This window comes from Moschus berezovskii, chromosome 4 (genome assembly GCF_049115385.1).
Source record: "Moschus berezovskii isolate FMDL1 chromosome 4, NW_MosBer_1.0, whole genome shotgun sequence".
Taxonomy (NCBI): Eukaryota; Metazoa; Chordata; class Mammalia; order Artiodactyla; family Moschidae; genus Moschus; species Moschus berezovskii.
The window spans coordinates 5,193,793-5,210,863 of record NC_142463.1 but is presented as its reverse complement, the minus strand read 5'-3'; the positions used below and the strand labels follow the sequence as shown (position 1 = coordinate 5,210,863).

The 17,071-nt window shown below is 49.8% G+C and overlaps 1 protein-coding gene across 7 annotated transcripts in view; it reads left to right on the top strand.

Moving 5' to 3' along the window:
* Positions 1–17,071, top strand: part of AGAP1 (ArfGAP with GTPase domain, ankyrin repeat and PH domain 1) — a 570,436-nt gene that overhangs the window by 227,804 nt on the left and 325,561 nt on the right. For all 7 annotated transcript variants that reach the window (XM_088835100.1, XM_088835099.1, XM_088835098.1 and 4 more), the window contains exon 6: positions 5,284–5,418. In XM_088835100.1, the coding sequence (XP_088691226.1) occupies positions 5,284–5,418 (135 nt within the window). The remainder of the gene's footprint in view (positions 1–5,283; positions 5,419–17,071) is intronic.

Here is a 17,071-nt window from a genome sequence, read left to right as displayed (position 1 = left end):
ACCCAGGGTGAGTGGCATCTCCACCCGCTGGTCCTGGTGGGCACCCAGGGTGAGTGGCATCTCCGGGCAAGGGGGCTCACAGGGCTCTGGCCGCCGAGCCGTCAGTGGCTTCCCGGCCTGCATTTTCAGAGACGGGGGTGGTTTGCAGGTGGTTTAAAGAAGAAATGATTTCCTGCTGAAGTCTTACTTTTTACAGGGAGAATCCCTGAAATGGCAATCATCCCGTCTCCTCATTTGGTTCAGTGGAGAAATCACTTGGCAACTTGAAAACAAAACACACCGCTACACCCCCAACGGCTTCAGAAAGAAAGTCTAATTTCTATATTAGGGCATCTTAATTCTCTCTGTCATAAAGTAATGTGATTTATAAGCAACCGAAAAAGTTACTTCTGTTAACGTTTGCACCTTTAATGCTGATTTTTCATACATTGCCGAGTTTCGTTTTATTCTGCTGTATTTCTTAATGTCTTATGATCAAATCTCATTTTTAGCAGATCCCTCAGAGAGCATAGAATCTTACTGCATGGGTACGTTTTGTATTTTTTTTTTCTAGGTCACATAAAACTTGACCTCTTAGTAAAGTGACATCACCTCAGACACTTCTGATCATAGATTCATTGACGTGCTGATATCTGCTGGGGACTTAACCAAGGGATCACCGAGACTGTTTTAGAAAGTCAGATGAAAGTGCAAGTCGCTCAGTCATATCTGACTCTTTGCGACCCCATGGACTGTACAGTCCATGGAGTTCTCCAGGCCAGAATACTAGAGTGTGGGTAACCATTCCCTTCTCCAGGGGATCTTCCTGACCCAGGAATTGAAACCAGGTCTCCCACATTGCAGGCGGATTCTTTACCAGCTGAGCTACCAGGGAGGGAAACCAGATGAAGGTTAACTTTAAAACCGCTTTGTCAGAAAAATGAGGAACTTAAAAAATGATCACGTCCAAGAAACCCTGGATTTATCCCTTCATCTCTTGGTGCAGGTCCTGTTTTTGTTAACTCCTTTGCAATGAGCACACCCGGTCTGCCCTTGCGTGCCCTGATGTGAGACTTCTTCAGATAGGAAACGCGCTGTGTTTGAGCAGCAGGACCAGTTAGCTATATGCAGGCACCAGATCTGATGTAACTGAGAGCAGGGTAATCTGCGCCTTGGTAGGATAAGCCACGATGGAGTGGGGAAGTGTGCCAGGAGAAAAAAAAAGTGTGGAATAAACTAAAGGCATCTTCTCAGGGTGCTAGATGTAAAATGTGAGTTGGGGTTTCATGGAGAGGACCTCACCATATTGTGCCCCCCCTGGAGCGTATGTGTCGTGACCAGTGGTCTCATAACTGAAGCCTTCAGAGCAGAGGCTGTTTTAGACCAGCTTGGGACATCAGTTCAGTTCAGTCCATTCAGTCACTCAGTTATGTCCGACTCCTTGCGACCCCATGAAACCTAGCACTCCGGGCCTCCCTGTCCATCGCCAACTCCAGGAGTCCACCTATACCCATGTCCATTGAGTCAGTATTGCCATCCAACCATCTCATCCTCTGTCGTCCCCTTCTCCTCCTGCCTTCGATCTTTCCCAGCATCAGGGTCTTTTCCAGTGAGTCAGTTCTTCGCATGAGGTGGCCAAAGTGTTGGAGTTCCAGCTTCAGCATCAGTCCTTCCAGTGAACACTCAGGACTGATCTCCTTTAGGATGGACTGGTTTGATCTCCTTTCAGTCCAAGGGACTCTAAAGTCTTCTTCAACACCGCAGCTCAAAAGCATCAATTCTGCACTCAGCTGACATGAGAGATTTTTAATGCCCAACGCGCCCTCTAGTGATCACTGCAAGACAAGGCGCGCCCACAGGAGCCCTTTGGTGTGTGTTTGGATGCTTGCAGGATTGGGTGTTTGACTTTCTAAAATATATATTTTTTTAACTTTTTATTTTGTATTGGGTTATAGCTGATTAACAGACAATGTTGTGATACTTTTGGATGTACAGTGAAGGGACTAAAACTTCTTGACAGATAACGTTTTATAGTGGGGAGCTCATCTAAAATCAGATCTTGCTTTCCCAAGCTGCCTGGAGATCGAGGCAGTTAATTTTCAGTGAGCCACCTTTCCCTGCAGGCCTGCCCAGGGCATTTCTGAGCCAAAGCACAGTCTATGTGGGCATCTCCTTACTGGCTCCCTGGGTTCAGGGGTCTACGCTCAGGACACACAATGCCTTTGTGCAGTAGGGTCCCTGGAGTAAAGGGGAGATAGGCATTCAGTCCAAGCCAGAAAGCTGTTTTGACCGGTTTGCTCTCTTTCTTCTGCTGCCGTGTGTTTGGGTGTAGAGAGTGGTGAGTTTGGGGGCCATGCAAACCCAGGCTCCCTGCCTCTGGACTGCCGTTGACTTTGACGCTGCCAGGCCTTGGAGGGAGGAAATCTCATGAGGCCCTGGGGGCCTCCATGGGCACAGCAGTGTCAGGCACGTGGCTGGTTTCCTTCCTTCCATTTCCACGTGTGGTCCACCTTCCTGAGGTCCTGCTGGGGTGGTCGGCAGGTGTCTTTGCCGGCCGCTGACCTTGGAGGTGCATGTCGCCTCTGTGTGTCCCGTCCCAGCTGAAGGGGAGTCCGACCTCGTCTCCCGCCAGGATGATCTGGGTCTCAGGGTGCCCTGGAGATGGCTCCATAGGCTGGGGAAGTCCTTCCGGGGACCCTGAGGGCAGGAACCAGCCCCCTTTCATTCCCTCAGTTTTATAAGCATCTGTGACTAGAGGGCTTGTCTCAGACCTGTTGGGACTTCAGCAAAGCCATGCCCCAAAGGAGCGGGACTTGAGTGTTTTCAGGAAGGACAGTCCTCACCTGAGGGGCATTACCCAGACCTCCGATTCCCAGAGCCCCTAGAAGCCCCCATGGTGGGAAAGTGGAGTGAGTGCAGGCTTCTGGAAGGTTCCACCCTCGGGGACCATTAGCTCCCTGTGGGTTCATGTTCTGTGAACCCTGCACACAGATCCTACTGCTGTGCAGACTGCATGGGGCATCAGAGATAGCTGTGAGGGCATCTCAGATCCACCCCCACCCCCCCGAGGTGGTTGGGACCTCTGGCCCTGTCGGAGGTTATGGGGTGAAGATGAAGGAGATTCAAGTTCATTGTTGAAGGACACGTGGGGTGTGGGGCCTCACCCAGTGGCGGGTGGACGTGCTCTCTCCCGGGTCCTGATGGGGAGCTGGAGCATTTTCACCACGGCCGAGGCGATGGTGTTTGTTAAACATGGCCTTTTTTAGAGATAGGCGGATCGCATTGATTTGAGGGTGAAACCTGATCTGTAAAAAAAGATAAAAGATGTCGAGTCACAGGAGTGAAACGTGAGACAAAAAGAGTGCTCCAGCGTAGGGTCTGTTTCTGACACGTGACGCCGTGTCGTGGAAGCCACGGTGGGACAGAAATGGGGTGGGCACCCACCAGGAAAGGAGGCCTGGGTCATTGTGGGAACCCTGGTCAGGATAAATTCTAAGCATTTATTTTCTAGTTTACATACACCATAGCGTTTGAAATTCCTGGGTTTCTGTTTTTCTACTATTTTCTTAAAAGATGTCTCCACCTTAAAAAAAATACTTCTTTTCCTTCGGTCTTATGAAATCAAGCCAGGTGTATTAACCCGTAGGTGAGACAGGATGAGAGACTGTTTGAATTAATCCCTCTGACAGACCTTGCCAGGGGTCTGAGTCATAGTTTTCCTGTCAGTTAAACCTGTTCCATGGGGCTAGGAAACGCAAACAGGGAGTAAGGAAAAAGAGAAAGTGAAAACAGAATCAGTGTATCACCCCCGAGATGCCTCTCTTATCTAACGCTGAAAAAGCTGCGCGCCTTGTGCACTTACTGTGCTGTGGCAAGCATTTACGAGGTTGGTCGTGTCTTGTCTGCTGCTGTTTCCTGGACTAGCAGAGAAGATTCCCACTGGTGGGCTTTTCTTCAGAGAGCTCTTGGCTGTTTCCTGTACCTCAGGAGCCTTCAGGCCCGGGGGGAAAATGCCACGTCAGGAACAGTCCCTGAAAAGCCCGTTTCATCTCACGGTACCACCGTGGCTGGAGCATCTCGGCCCTTCCTCTGGTCCTGCGTGCCCGGGCATGGCTGCCCCCCAACCCCCTCCCCCTCCCTGTAACTCAGGAGTCATGGAACCAATGGAAACGGGGCTCACACAGGCCAAGCTAAAAAAAAATAGGGCGGGCGTGGGGTTCATTTTATCCGGAGACCAGTGGCTGGTGCCCAATGTCTGTTTTGCTGCTCAGATCTCCCCATCCGTACACAGATCCTGCAGGAGGTGGGGGTGTGCCCTGCCCGCCCACCCAGGCCGTCTGTTGAGACCCAGTGAGGCTCGCTCAGTCTGTGGCCCCCTCCTGCGCCCCAGGTCACCTCCCACTCCTGCTCTCGGCCTTGGATCGCCCTTAAACCCCAGACGCTTGGCCGCCCCCTGCCCCAGACCCCGCCACCCCTCGCCACCTCCTGCAGGCGCGCTTCCCTGACCCCTGCCTTCCCCAACCCGTCTGCCGCCCTGCACCCCACCTACACCCCCGGTCCTTCCTCGGCTCTGTCTCACTTTCCGCCCCCTCCCCGGCTGACCTGACGCCCCCTCCATGAGAGCACAGGCTTCTGTCCCTCTGGTTCGCTGGGGTTTCCCTGTGCCCAAACAGGACAGGCGCCTGCGGGGGCTCCGCCAGTGTGTGTCCAGCGGCCAAGGGTGCCTGGAGGGGTTGGTGCTGGTGGACGGGGTGTCTTTCGTGGGTGCTTATGCATAGATGGCCACTGCACGTAGTGACCATGCAGTTTTCTTCGGGAACCACGTTTATTTAACCCTTACCCTTCCCTCCCCTGGTGGCTCAGACGGTAAAGAATCCGCCTGCAATGCGGGAGACCCAGGTTTGATTCCTGGGTCGGGAAGATCCCCTAGAGAAGGACATGGCAACCCACTCCAGTGTTCTTGCCTGGAGAATCCCATGGACAGAGGAGCCTGGTGGGATACAGTCCATGGGGTCGCAGAGTCAGACATGGCTGAGGGACTAACACTGTTGCATTTCACCCTTCCCTCCCGGTCTTTGCGGACATGCTTTTATTTCCCGTTCAGGAACAGGGCCCTCTGGGACAGCTGGCCATCTGATGTCTGAGCTGAGTGGGGATAAACTATGCTTTGATCACTCCAGGTCCTGCGAATAGTCCCCTCACTGCTGAGTAAGGGGCGGCCTTTGAGCTCCGGGGCCGTGGGTGCCGGGCGCCCGCAGGCCGCTCAGGGTCACCGTGTCGCCTCTTCTTGTCCGTCTGTTGCAGACGCCATCAGCTCCACCAACCCGCGGGTCATCGACGATGCCCGGGCGCGGAAGCTGTCCAGCGACCTGAAGAGGTGCACATACTACGAGACGTGCGCCACGTACGGGCTGAACGTGGAGCGGGTCTTCCAGGACGGTACGTGCACGCCGTGTGGGTGCGCGCGGGGGGCGGGGGCCTGGGCCCTGCCCGCGGGAGGGGCCCCTCAGCGCCGGGCCGCACTTAGGGGACGCGTGAGCATCCGCCCTGAGACAGTCTGGCAGCCAGTTCCGTGTGTCCCGTCAGTGACCTCTTTGTGCATAGATGGACCATTATCATGGACCGTTCTTTATACACAGACCACATCTCACGCACACACACACGCATCATTTCTGCTTCACTGTAGATGCTCAGTCTTCTTTCTGCCTTTTAAAAAAAAAAAGGTTTAAATGGCAACAAGTGAAGAACTAAAGAGCCTCTTGATGAAAGTGAAAGAGGAGAGTGAAAAAGTTGGCTTAAAGCTCAACATTCAGAAAGCTAAGATCATGGCATTTGGTCCCATCAATTCATGGCAAATAGATGGGGAAACAGTGGAAACATTGGCAGACTTCATTTTGGGGAGCTCCAAAATCACTGCAGATGGTAACTGCAGCCATGAAGCAGGAAAGTTATGACCAACCTAGGCAGCATATTAAAAAGCAGAGACATCACTTTGCTAACGAAGGTCTGTCTATTCAAGGCTATGGTTTTTCCAGTAGTCATGTATGGATGTGAGAGTTGGACTATAAAGAAAGCTGACCGCCAAAGAATCGATGCTTTTGAACTGTGGTGCTGGAAAAGACTCTTGAGAGTCCCTTGGACTGCAAGCAAATCCAACCAGTCCATCCTAAGGAGAACAGTCCTGAGTGTTCATTGGAAGGACTGATATTGACCCTGAAACTCCAGTAGTTTGGCCACTTGATGTGAAGAGCTGACTCATTGGAAAAGACCCTGATGCTGAGAAACATTGAAGGTGGGAGGAGAAGGGGACGACAGAGGATGAGATGGTTGGATGGCATCACTGACTCGATGGACATGGGTTTGAGTAAGCTCCGGGAGTTGGTGATGGACAGAGAGGCCTGGTGAGCTGCAGTCCATGGGGTCGCAAGGAGTCGGACACAACTGAGCGACTGAACTGACTGAAAGGTTTCATGTTAGGAAGACAGGAAACGGAAAGAACAGAGAGTCGGATCTGGCCAAAAGTAACAGCTCATTGGGCCTGGTGGCGGGAGCCGGCGCCAGTGTTTGGAAGTTACTTCTTGTCGCCTCAGTCTAGATCTGTCACCTCCAGGACGGCCGTGCCTCAGGTGGGGAATTCTCCTGAAGGAGCCGAAGGTTGCCCTTGGGATAAACAGTCATGGCCAGGCTCCTGATGGCAGATGAGAGGCTGGGGGAGAGAGGGGAGTGCAGGTGGAGAGGAGCACGAGGTGGGGGTGGGGAGGCAGTCAGCCGGGAGCGGGTGCTCTCCCCAACCCCCCCAGGTCGGGGCTGGGGGCTCTGGGGGTGGTTAGCATCCCAGGCCTGAGACAAGGGTGCTCCTGGCAAAGGGTCCCGTTTCTGATGGGAGGGGCGGGAAGCGAATCCTCGGCCACCGCCTCTTCTGGGTGAATCTGGGTTACACCGAGCTTCGCATCCCTAGCTCTGGTGCCGAGGTGTGCTGGGGGCCGAGCAGGGCGGCCGGGCGAGTTCTCATCAGAGGTTCCCTTACTGCCGGGGTCCCGGCGTCTTACGGTGCACCAGTCCTGGAGAGACTGCTTGAGCCCAGAAGAGCAGTAATGCAGAGTTGCTCCCAGCACGGCACCAAACCAGGCAACGTATGCCCTCCTTTTAAATGTCCAAGCGAGTTTTGGTGAAATCGCAGGAGTTGCGTGCTTGCTTTTATCATTTTATTGAATTTCGAACCTTGGCGTCCACTTTTTAGCTTTGCATTCTCTTACACTTGCCTCAGCAGTCAGCTGTACCAGCTTGCCCTCCCTCCGCTTATCTGCCTCCCAGGTAACCAGTCATCAGCCTCTTCTGTGTCTCCGCGTTTATCCTGTTTAGCCCTGCCTGCCCCTTACAGCTCAGGATGCTGCCGAGGACAGCCCCAGACCCCGGGAGCCTGTGTCCCTTTCATCCCTCACCTTACATTTACGCGGACCGGCCCCACCTGTGCTGGGGAGCAGACCCCCCCCCAACAGAAAACTGTGCGGGGCCAACGCCTGCAGCTCCTTGACCCTTAGTGAGTGGATGAAGAATTGTGTAGGGAAGAATGCGGGGCTCTCCTGAGAGGTGACCTCTAGCGGGCGCGTAGCTGTCAGCCACAGAAGCGTGGACACCCCCAAGGGGTTAAGTGATGCAAGGTCCCCAGACGGGACCCAGGGTCCAAGCCCAGCCCGCAGCCTGTCTCTAATAACAGACGTTTTTTTTCACAGGCTGCGGGAGGGCTGATTTGCCCATGGGTGTGACCACAGAAGTGAGTGCTTCCCGTGATATCTGGTGGCCAGGAAAGTCCCAGACACTCGCTCCATGGCCTTTCCCAGAATTTCTGCCCATCCCTGATGTCAGTTCAGTTCAGTCGCTCAGTCCTGTCCAACTCTTTGTGACCCCATGGACTGCAGCATGCCAGATCTTCCTGTCCATCACCAGTTCCTGGAGCTCCAACTCAAGTCCAACTCATGTGAAACTCATGTCCAAACTCAAACTCATTGAGTCATTAGTGCCATCCAACCATCTCATCCTCTGTCATCCCCTTCTCCCTCCTTCAATCTTTCCCAGCATCTGGGTCTTTTCCAATAAGTCTGTTCTTCACATCAGGTGGCCAAAGTATTGGAGTTTGAGCTTCAGCATCAGTCTTTCCAAAGAACATTCAAGACTGATTTCCTGTAGGATGGACTGGTTGGATCTCCTTGCTGTCCAAGGGACTCTCAAGAGTCTTCTCCAACACCACAGTTCCGACAGAGGATTGGAATTTAGTCACGTGGATGAGTGTCTTCTCCATGTGATGGCTTTGCTTGTACATTGATGGAGGTTTGCAGGTGTGACCTCTCCATGAATAAATGAATTCATCTCATGCATAATAAGCTGGTTAATACTCTGGGATGGCGAGTGACGAAGCTTCCCCACTGGGCTTCCAGAACGTCCCAGGCAGTGGGCAGGTCCCCTGTGTGCTGGGGCGTGCCTCATCCGGAGTACTGTAACTTCCATCTCTGTTGTGAGTTTTATCCTTAAAATATTTTTATTTACATGAAAATAAGTTTTTTAAAGTAAAATTAGGGTTTTATGTGTGTGAAGTTGCTTGGTTGTGTTCAACTCTTTGCAATCCCATGGACTGTAGCCTACCAGACTCTTCGGTCCATGGAATTTTCCAGGCAAGAGTACTAGAGTGCGTTGCCATTTCCTTCTCTAGGGGATCTTTCTGACCCGGAGGTGGAGCCCAGGTCTCCCGCCTTGCAAGCAGACACTTTACCATCTGAGCCACCAAGGAAGGCCTAATTAGATGACATGCATTTTAATTTGTTGATCATCAGCTCTTTCATTGTTAGTTGGTAAAAGTAGGTGTCAGCCAAGTGGGGAGTATTCTCAGTACTTAGAAATAATTAACAACAGCCATCCACTTTAATCTTCAAGATAAAAAACTGGGAAGTTCTGTAGCTAAAGAACTCGAGAAGAGTCACGTAGCTCAACCAAAGGCACTCGCCTTCTCTGAGTCCCAGTCTGGGAGCCAAGAGCCCAGAGCCTTAACCATGTTGTTAAAGCACTGGGGGCTTCCCTGGTGGCTCGGTGGTAAAGAATCCGTCTGCCAGTTCAGGAGACACAGGTTCGATTCCCGGTCCAGGAAGATCTCACATGCCTCGGGGCAACTAAGGCCGTGTGCCACAATTAGAGAAAAACCCGCACAGCAGCAAAGACCCAGCGCCACTAAAATTAAATAAAACAATAAAACTTAAAAAGGAAGCATTTTGGTCCTGCAGGTGGGAGGGTGGGGGTGGGGGTGGGGTGAAGGGCCTGTGTTTAGCTCACAGATTCACTGCCCATTCATGGACTCAAGTGTATCTGGACTTCTTTTTTCTTTTTTTTACTTCAGTTCAGTTCAGTCGCTCAGTCGTATCCGACTGTTTCCGACCCCATGAACCACAGCACGCCAGGCCTCCCTGTCCATCGCCAACTCACGGAGTTCACCCAAACTCATGTCCATCGAGTCAGTGATGCCATCCAGCCATCTCATCCTCTGTTGCCCCCTTCTCCTGCCTTCAGTCTTTCCCACATCAGGGTCTTTTCCACTGAATTGGCTTTTCACATCAGGAGGCCAAAGTATTAGAGTTTCAGCTTCAGCATCAGTCCTTCCAATGAAAGTTCAGGACTGATCTCCTTTAGGATTGACTGGTTGGATCTCCTTGCAGTCCAAGGGACTCTCAAGAGTCTTCTCCAACACCACAGTTCAAAAGCATCAGTTCTTCTACACTCAGCCTTCTTTATAGTGCAACTCTCATCCATATATGACTATTGGAAAAACCATAGATAAAATAATAAAGTGGCTCCAATGTATAAATATATTTTCTTTTCCAAAGGCATACTTTCAAAGATTTTTCATGTTCAAAAGCAAGCCATGTGTGTCCACACATATAAATATGTTTAATATATATTGACAAGGTGAACTTGTGAGTTGCCATCTATTAATACGTACTTTTTATCACTTGTAATAATGACTAATATTTATATCACAGTTTAAGGGCCTGTGATGTAAGACAGATCTTATGAGGCCTGGAAACTGCCTTCTTGTGGGGTTGGCGTCCTGAAGTCACATCATTATTGCTGGTACCAGGCCAGTGTGTCCTTTTCTGTCTTCACGGTACCCCTGTGCCCATCAGGGTCACATCCCCACACCCCCTCCCCTGTCCCACACCCATAGCCCGCTCTGCAGTGAGAGCTGGATATGCCGAATTTCCTGGGCCAGATGGTTGTTTAGTGTCTGTTAGGAGGGAGCGAAAAAGGTTCAGCTGCTTGAGTTACACTTTTTAAAGGGGTTTACTTGTTTGCTGGGAAAGATTGCGGGCAGGAGGAGAAGGGGACGACAGAGGATGAGATGGTTGGATGGCATCACTGATTCAATGGACATGGGTTTGGGTGGACTCTGGGAGTTGATGATGGACAGGGAGGCCTGGAATGCTGCGGTTCATGGGGTCGCAAAGAGTCGGACACGACTGAGTGACTGAACTGACTGACTAGTTTAAAATTCTTCAAGAACAGGGATGACATGAAAACAGTTCCCTGTGTAGGGTGATGCTCAGTGGAGGGCGGGTAGGAAGAAAAGGAAAATGGTCATGTCTAAGTTAGCTGTTTGAGTCTAAGAAGGTGCTCTGACCCTGGTTTGATGGCTACCCTGCTGTCGTCATTAACCACTGGTGTCATTGGCTGTCACTGCCTGGCAGCTCTTTACATGGTCTAATCCACTAGAAATTAGAATTTACAAGTTGTCCCTGAAAAGTCCACGTCTGATTCATCCTTGATAATTTCTCACCGAATTTCAAAGATCCCTGATATGGAGTAGACGTTTGATTGAACCTGTGGGCGGAGGGTGTGTGTATATTGGGGGGGGGATATGTAGATTTGGGGAGTGGGGTCTCTCTGTTGGTGTTGTAGCCCTTGTTTGTGTTTGAACGAGAAAGCATGTACATGATTTGTAGTAAGTCTCTTTATAAAGCACGACATTGTCCGTACCACTTGTACGTGCGTTTTCAAATTCAGTTAATTTCTTAAGCAAGAGATTAACAAATTGAAACAGTGCATGAATGCCAAAACTAAACTAGCAGCATTTGGTGCAGTAAACTGAGTTCTCAGAGAAAACAAAAGCAGAAGAAAAACTTTTGAGTTACTCTTCAGGGGAGAAAAAAAAAAAATTGAGTTCAAGTTCTTAGGGGTGGGAAGTTTTAAACCCACATGTTACAGGCAAGCCCAGTGTCTGGCACATGATTTGTAACCAGATCTTCCAAACAGTGAACAGGTGGGGAATGTGTCAAGGTGGGACCAATAGCCGGTCTGCACCCACTAATGTGGGGCTAAGAGGTGATGAACCTTGAATAACCCAAGTGTTTTAAAAGACGATTATTAATTTGTAACCGGTATGCTGTCAGTTTGTCCCTTATCTGAAGTCTCTTTGTCTGGAAGTAAGAGCTTATCTCACATTATGTTCAGGGGGCCCAGAGGACTGACTTTTAAAGAGGAGTTACCCCTTTAGACTATTGATGGATTTGCTTAAAAAATTGGAATTGACATATATCCACTTGTTGTTTATATGTGTCTGACCCTCTGATGCTATGGACTGTAGCCCGTCCCGCTCCTCTGTCCATGGGATGTCCCAGGTAAGAATATTGGAGTGGGTTGCCATTTCCTCCTCCAGGAAATCTTCCCATCCCTGGCAGGGATCGAAGCCGCATCTCCTGCATTGGCACGTAGATTCTTAACGCCTGAGCCACCAGGGAAGCCCACATATATGCTGCTATGAATAAAATAGATGACTAGTGAGAACCTACTGTTTATCTCAGGAAACTACTCAACGCTCTGTGGTGACCTAAATGGAAAGGAAATCCAGAAAAGAGGGGATGTGTATATGGATGTAGTTGATTCACTTGGCTGGACAGTAGAGACAGCCGCGACTTTGTAAAGCGACTGGAGCCCTGTAACATTTAAAAACAACCACTCATCCAGAATGACAGATTTTAGGTAGAGGGGGGCTTCTCCATCATCACTGTGGCTCATACACCACAGACTGCAGCCACTGGCCGTCGCAATGCCCAGTCAGGTGTGAAACTTGACAGTTCTTAAACTAGTTTCTGATCCACATAGAAGGAGCCATCGCAAGGAGAGGCCGCTCAGTTCTTTAAAACATAACATGGGCGTCGTCTTAAAACCTTCATTAAAATTGATGATATTATAAACAGCAAGAGACAGGAAGCCGTCTCTTACCTCACGGTGTCGGACTGTTGTGCTGATAGAGGCTTTGATCTTTTCTGGCAGTTTGGTTCCCTAAGTCTGGGGTGTTTTCATGCTGTGCTGCTTTCCTCGGGTGCATCAAGTGGGCCCCAATGCTCACGTGTACACAGAAATGCCTGAATTAACTCCCACACCGCCAGCTCGCAGTCATTAAGAACACTATTAGTAGATGCACTCTGTTTAGATACTCTTGTTCAGAGCCTATCTTTTGCTCATAGAATTAATTTTATCAATGCCACCGAAAATGGTTCTTTGACTACTTTGCTGCAGCGTGGCATCAGAGCCGTGTTTTGCCCCAGGATTCCTCCTAATGACTTTAGCCAGCTTGAATTAGCTTGATGTATCATTAATGCATACAAATGGCTTTTATTTTTGTTCATAATCTGTTCATAATGCCATGGCATTCTGCTCTTTCTAATGTTTTTGAGATGATTAAGCGGTGATGTACTTTTTGACCTACTTAACCCTCCAGCAGAGTCTCTGATCAGAAGGACATGAAGATATGACTTCCCTAGGGTAGTCAGAAGTTGTTACCATCTCTGGCTGATGTTTCCAAGTTCTTTTGAAATCTATTTTTTATAACGTTTTTTCACTTAAAGAGCATGGACTTAGCCAGATACTTTTAAATGGAAGCATCGTTGATTTACAATGTTGTATTCATTTCTGGTGTACAGCAAAGTGATTCAGTTATATCATATATATGTGTATATCAGTGTATATATGTCTCTGTGTGTGTGTGTACGTTCTTTTCTTTACTTTCTTTTCCGTTATGCTTCATCATAGGATATTGAGTGTAGTGCCCTGTGCTGTACAGTAGGACCTTGCTGTTTTTTATCCATCCTATATATAATGGTGACATCTGCTAACCCACTTCCGCTCCATCCTTCCCCTAACCCCCTCCCCCTTAGCAACCACAGGTCTGTTTTCTGACATAGCCAGATTTTGAGCAACCTTTACTCACTGAGGAACCACTCAGTACCCACCAGGTTATAGCAGCACCAAATCGGTTCATCTCGTGAAAGATGAAAGTAGTCCTCAAGGGAGGTTGGCTTTTACATTGTGAGATGCTCTGATACGGGACTTGGTACCTTGTCCCCGTGGACTTGGGTGTTTTTTACATGCTATGTACTGGGTGAGCCTGGCAGACCCTGGCTCCAGGAGTGAGTCAGGGAGCCAGGCTTGGAGCAGATGCTCGGGGTCCCCAGAGACCAGGCTCTGGAGTCCGCGGTTAGTTTGTGTATTTAGTGCAGAGTGCTGGGAACTTGGTGAAGAGGAGAGCAATTCATTAATACCTTGATCTGTGGTCTTCCCTGAGTTCTGGAAAAGTAAAGTGTGGAAAATGGATTGTAGGTTTGTCTAGCAGACACAAAGATGTTTCATGAGACTTGCCAAAGAAAACAGAAATAGTTTTTAAAGGATGTGAAATATGGAAATAAATACCACTGGTCAGATCACCATGCATTGGCTGTTTTTGTTAAAGCCTGGTGAGGTGTCTGTGCGTGGATGCCCATGTGTTTGAATAGACAGAGTCTTGGACTTTGTAATGTTTTACAATCTGCTTTTTCACAAAATACTTTTTGAGCTGCCACTAGGAGGCATCCGAAGTGCTTGTAAGGATGACTCTCACCTAACTAGCTTTTGCCATCTCCATGCAGGATACGGACATCATAAAACTAACACACTGGTTTTAACAGGCGATTTAGACAAAACCCTGTAATAAGATCCACTCCATAAGGTATGTGAAGTTACTGGATCAGCATTGCACGAAGGCAGAAGTAAAAGAAGTTTCATCTGCTCATTGGAATGGGGAGGAGAATAAAATTTTCAAAGATGAGATAATGTAGTCTGTGGTTAAAGGGACCCAAATCCCTTTTTTCCTGATTTTGTCTCGCATCTAACTTTACAGAAGAAGCAAAGAAAGTTTCGGCCAAAGATACGCTTAATTTTGTATATGGATTTATTTTAATAAATAACACAATAAATTAGTATAATAAATGGATTTACTTGGTCCATCATTCTCATTTGACAGAAGCCACCAAGAGTTCTGTTGGTCCAAGTGCCCCACTTTAGGGTCTGCACCCTAGATCTGAAGGCAGGTGGTGCCCAGGCCGCTCACCAGCACCCAGGCAGGGCAGGTGTCTGTGTAGGATTAGGGTGCAGCCCTGGCCATCAGCCTCCCGGTTTGGGGGAGGCCGTGGGCTCTTCACACAGCCTGGCAGTTAGAGATGAGACAGACAACAGTCAGGCTGACATTCCAAGGCAGGAGGGAGGGAGTTGGTCAGTTTGGGGAAACCTAGGTGGTCTTTTCTGCACAGGTGAGCGGCATCACTGAGGTGGTCTGTAGGCCCCTGTGGTGTTGGGGGCCCTTCCGGAGAACAGGCAGTTGCTGCCTCCTCTGTGGATCAGCAGTGGGCTGGGGGATGCGGGCGAAGAGTCTCTGATAGAAAATGATACGCTTGCCTTGGGCCAGCCTTTGAGTTTCTTGAGATGGTGCTGTTTAGTTTTTTGCATTATTTTGTTCTGTTCTGTTAGTTGATTTCCCCGCTCAGGTTGATAACTTTTCCCTCTTACTTTCCACTTATTTATGTTTTGCTTGCACCTTTTTATTTTCTCCCACTGCATAATTCCCATTAGACATGGTAGCATCTCAGCTCAGAAAATTTTCAGTTTTTTTGGAAAATGGGATTAAGTACACACTGGGTGCCTCCAGTGAGAAGTGTATCAAGCCACAGGCTTTTCTGTACAGGTGTTCTTTCATCGGGTTACCTTCAAATGGAGTGATCAGAATTGATAAGAGAATAGAATTTGGAGAGTCCCATGATTTTCAGTCCTCAGGAGAGCTGGAACAGGGCAGAATATTTTGAGCAAGAAGAGGTATAAGTGGGTACATTCACCCGAATGAGACGTGAGATGCCCCCTGGAGGACAGCTTTCACAGACGGGCTTTCAGAACCAGAGACTGTTTACCAGCCCCTGCCTGTGAGAGACCAGAGTTGGGGTGTGTGGAGATGGGGCAGGGCCCAAGTTTGCAGGTATTTCCGTTGAGTTCAGTACACGCTTCCTTCATGAAACCACTCACAAGGGCACCGAGGTGGGTCCACAGGCCTGGCAGAAAGTGAGCCCTTCTCCATAGTGAGGCTGGCAGCGCACACATCCTTGAGGGTCGGTGGGCATGAACAGCGTCCTGGGACCCCTCGTGTTCTGAGGAGGACTCCAGGGGCCGGACCCCAGCTCAGCCAGAGCAGGCAGCAGCATCTTTCCATGTTGCTGTTGCCGGGTGAAGTTTTTCCAAAAGAAGGAAAGTCCGCTGCTAGAGGACGCTTGGAAGAACAGTGATCTCATAAACGTATCCCAGGGGATGGAATATCCTCAGCGAATATCCTGGAGAATCAGGTAATTCAGAATAAACAGGGGTGAAAATGCCCATAAAATAGATTGGAAACTGTGACCTGGGGCTCTTCTCCCGAAGACCTTGCCTTTTCCCAGGGTGTCTCCCTCCTGGGGGGCCCTTTGCGGGTGCCTGTCCTTCGTTCTGCAAGGGCCACATCCCTCCTGCCCTTTGTGCCCACGTGGTTCCCAGAGAAATGCAGGTAGACTTGTGGGTCACACTGTTGGGTGCCGCAGGAACCAGTGGGGTGTTGAGATAAGATGATGGACCAAGGAAATCCTTCCAGGGGATACGTCACTAACTCACATGCTGTAAGTACGATGGTCTAAGTGAGGAGGGACCGTGGAAAAGAGCCCGTCTCAGGAGTAGGACTCGGGTGCGTGTGCTGCCCGCCCACCTGGCCAGGTAACAGTAGGGAAGCGGGGCCCCTTGTTCTGTAGCACGCTGACCGTCAGGTTGCACAAAGCCCAGCACTGTGGGGGTGGGGGGGTACATAACCATCGGCTGCTAAACTCTTACCCTTCCTGTGGAGTTTTGCTTTTCAGAGGGGCTTCCCTGTTGGCTCAGCTGGTAATGAATCCACCTGCAATGCAGGAGACCCTGTTTTGATCCCTGGGTCGGGAAAATCCCCTGGAGGAGGACATGGTGATCCACTCCAGTATTCTTGCCTGGAGAGTCCCATGGACAGAGGAGCCTGGCGGGCTACAGTCCATGGGGTCACAGAGAGTCAGATACAACTGAGCAACTTTCACTTCCTTGCTGTTGAGAGTCCCAGTTCACATCCATTTCCATGCAACTACACATGCATATTTCATGTATCATCTGTTTACATATATTTAAATGTTCATGTTGTTCGATAACACTTGTCTATAAAAATACAGAAAACTGTGACGGAAGCCAGTAAAAATCACCTGTGTTCCCACCACCTCGTGATAAACATTCTACGTCCATCTAGTCGAACTAGTCATTTAATACTTCAGAAGCTAAGTTGGCACTTTATTGTGTACCCTTGTTAATAACCTGCTCTTAAAAGGCCTGGGAACAGTTTCTACATGGTTTACTTTCCTCGGTGTCTTTATGACTTCTCAGCACTCCTTTTTCCGCCAGCGTCTGGATTCATCCACCCCGGAGACAGGAGGCTAGTCTCCAGACACCCCCTTGTCGAGATCTCTTCCCTAAATGTCTGGGTGCCCCTCCTGCCCACAGCATCTCAGTTCTGACCGTTTAGACCAGGGAGGTCAGCTGTGGCGTCCCTGGGCCTGCCTGGGAGGGGTATGTGTGCAGGAGAAAGTCCAGGAGGGCTGGCTACATCTACTGCCTGTGTGCACGCAACCTCCGTCACCTCGGCAGCCCCCTTCCTGCATCTCTGATCACCAGGGAGCTGTGGTGACAGACTGGCCTGCAGGTCGGTAGA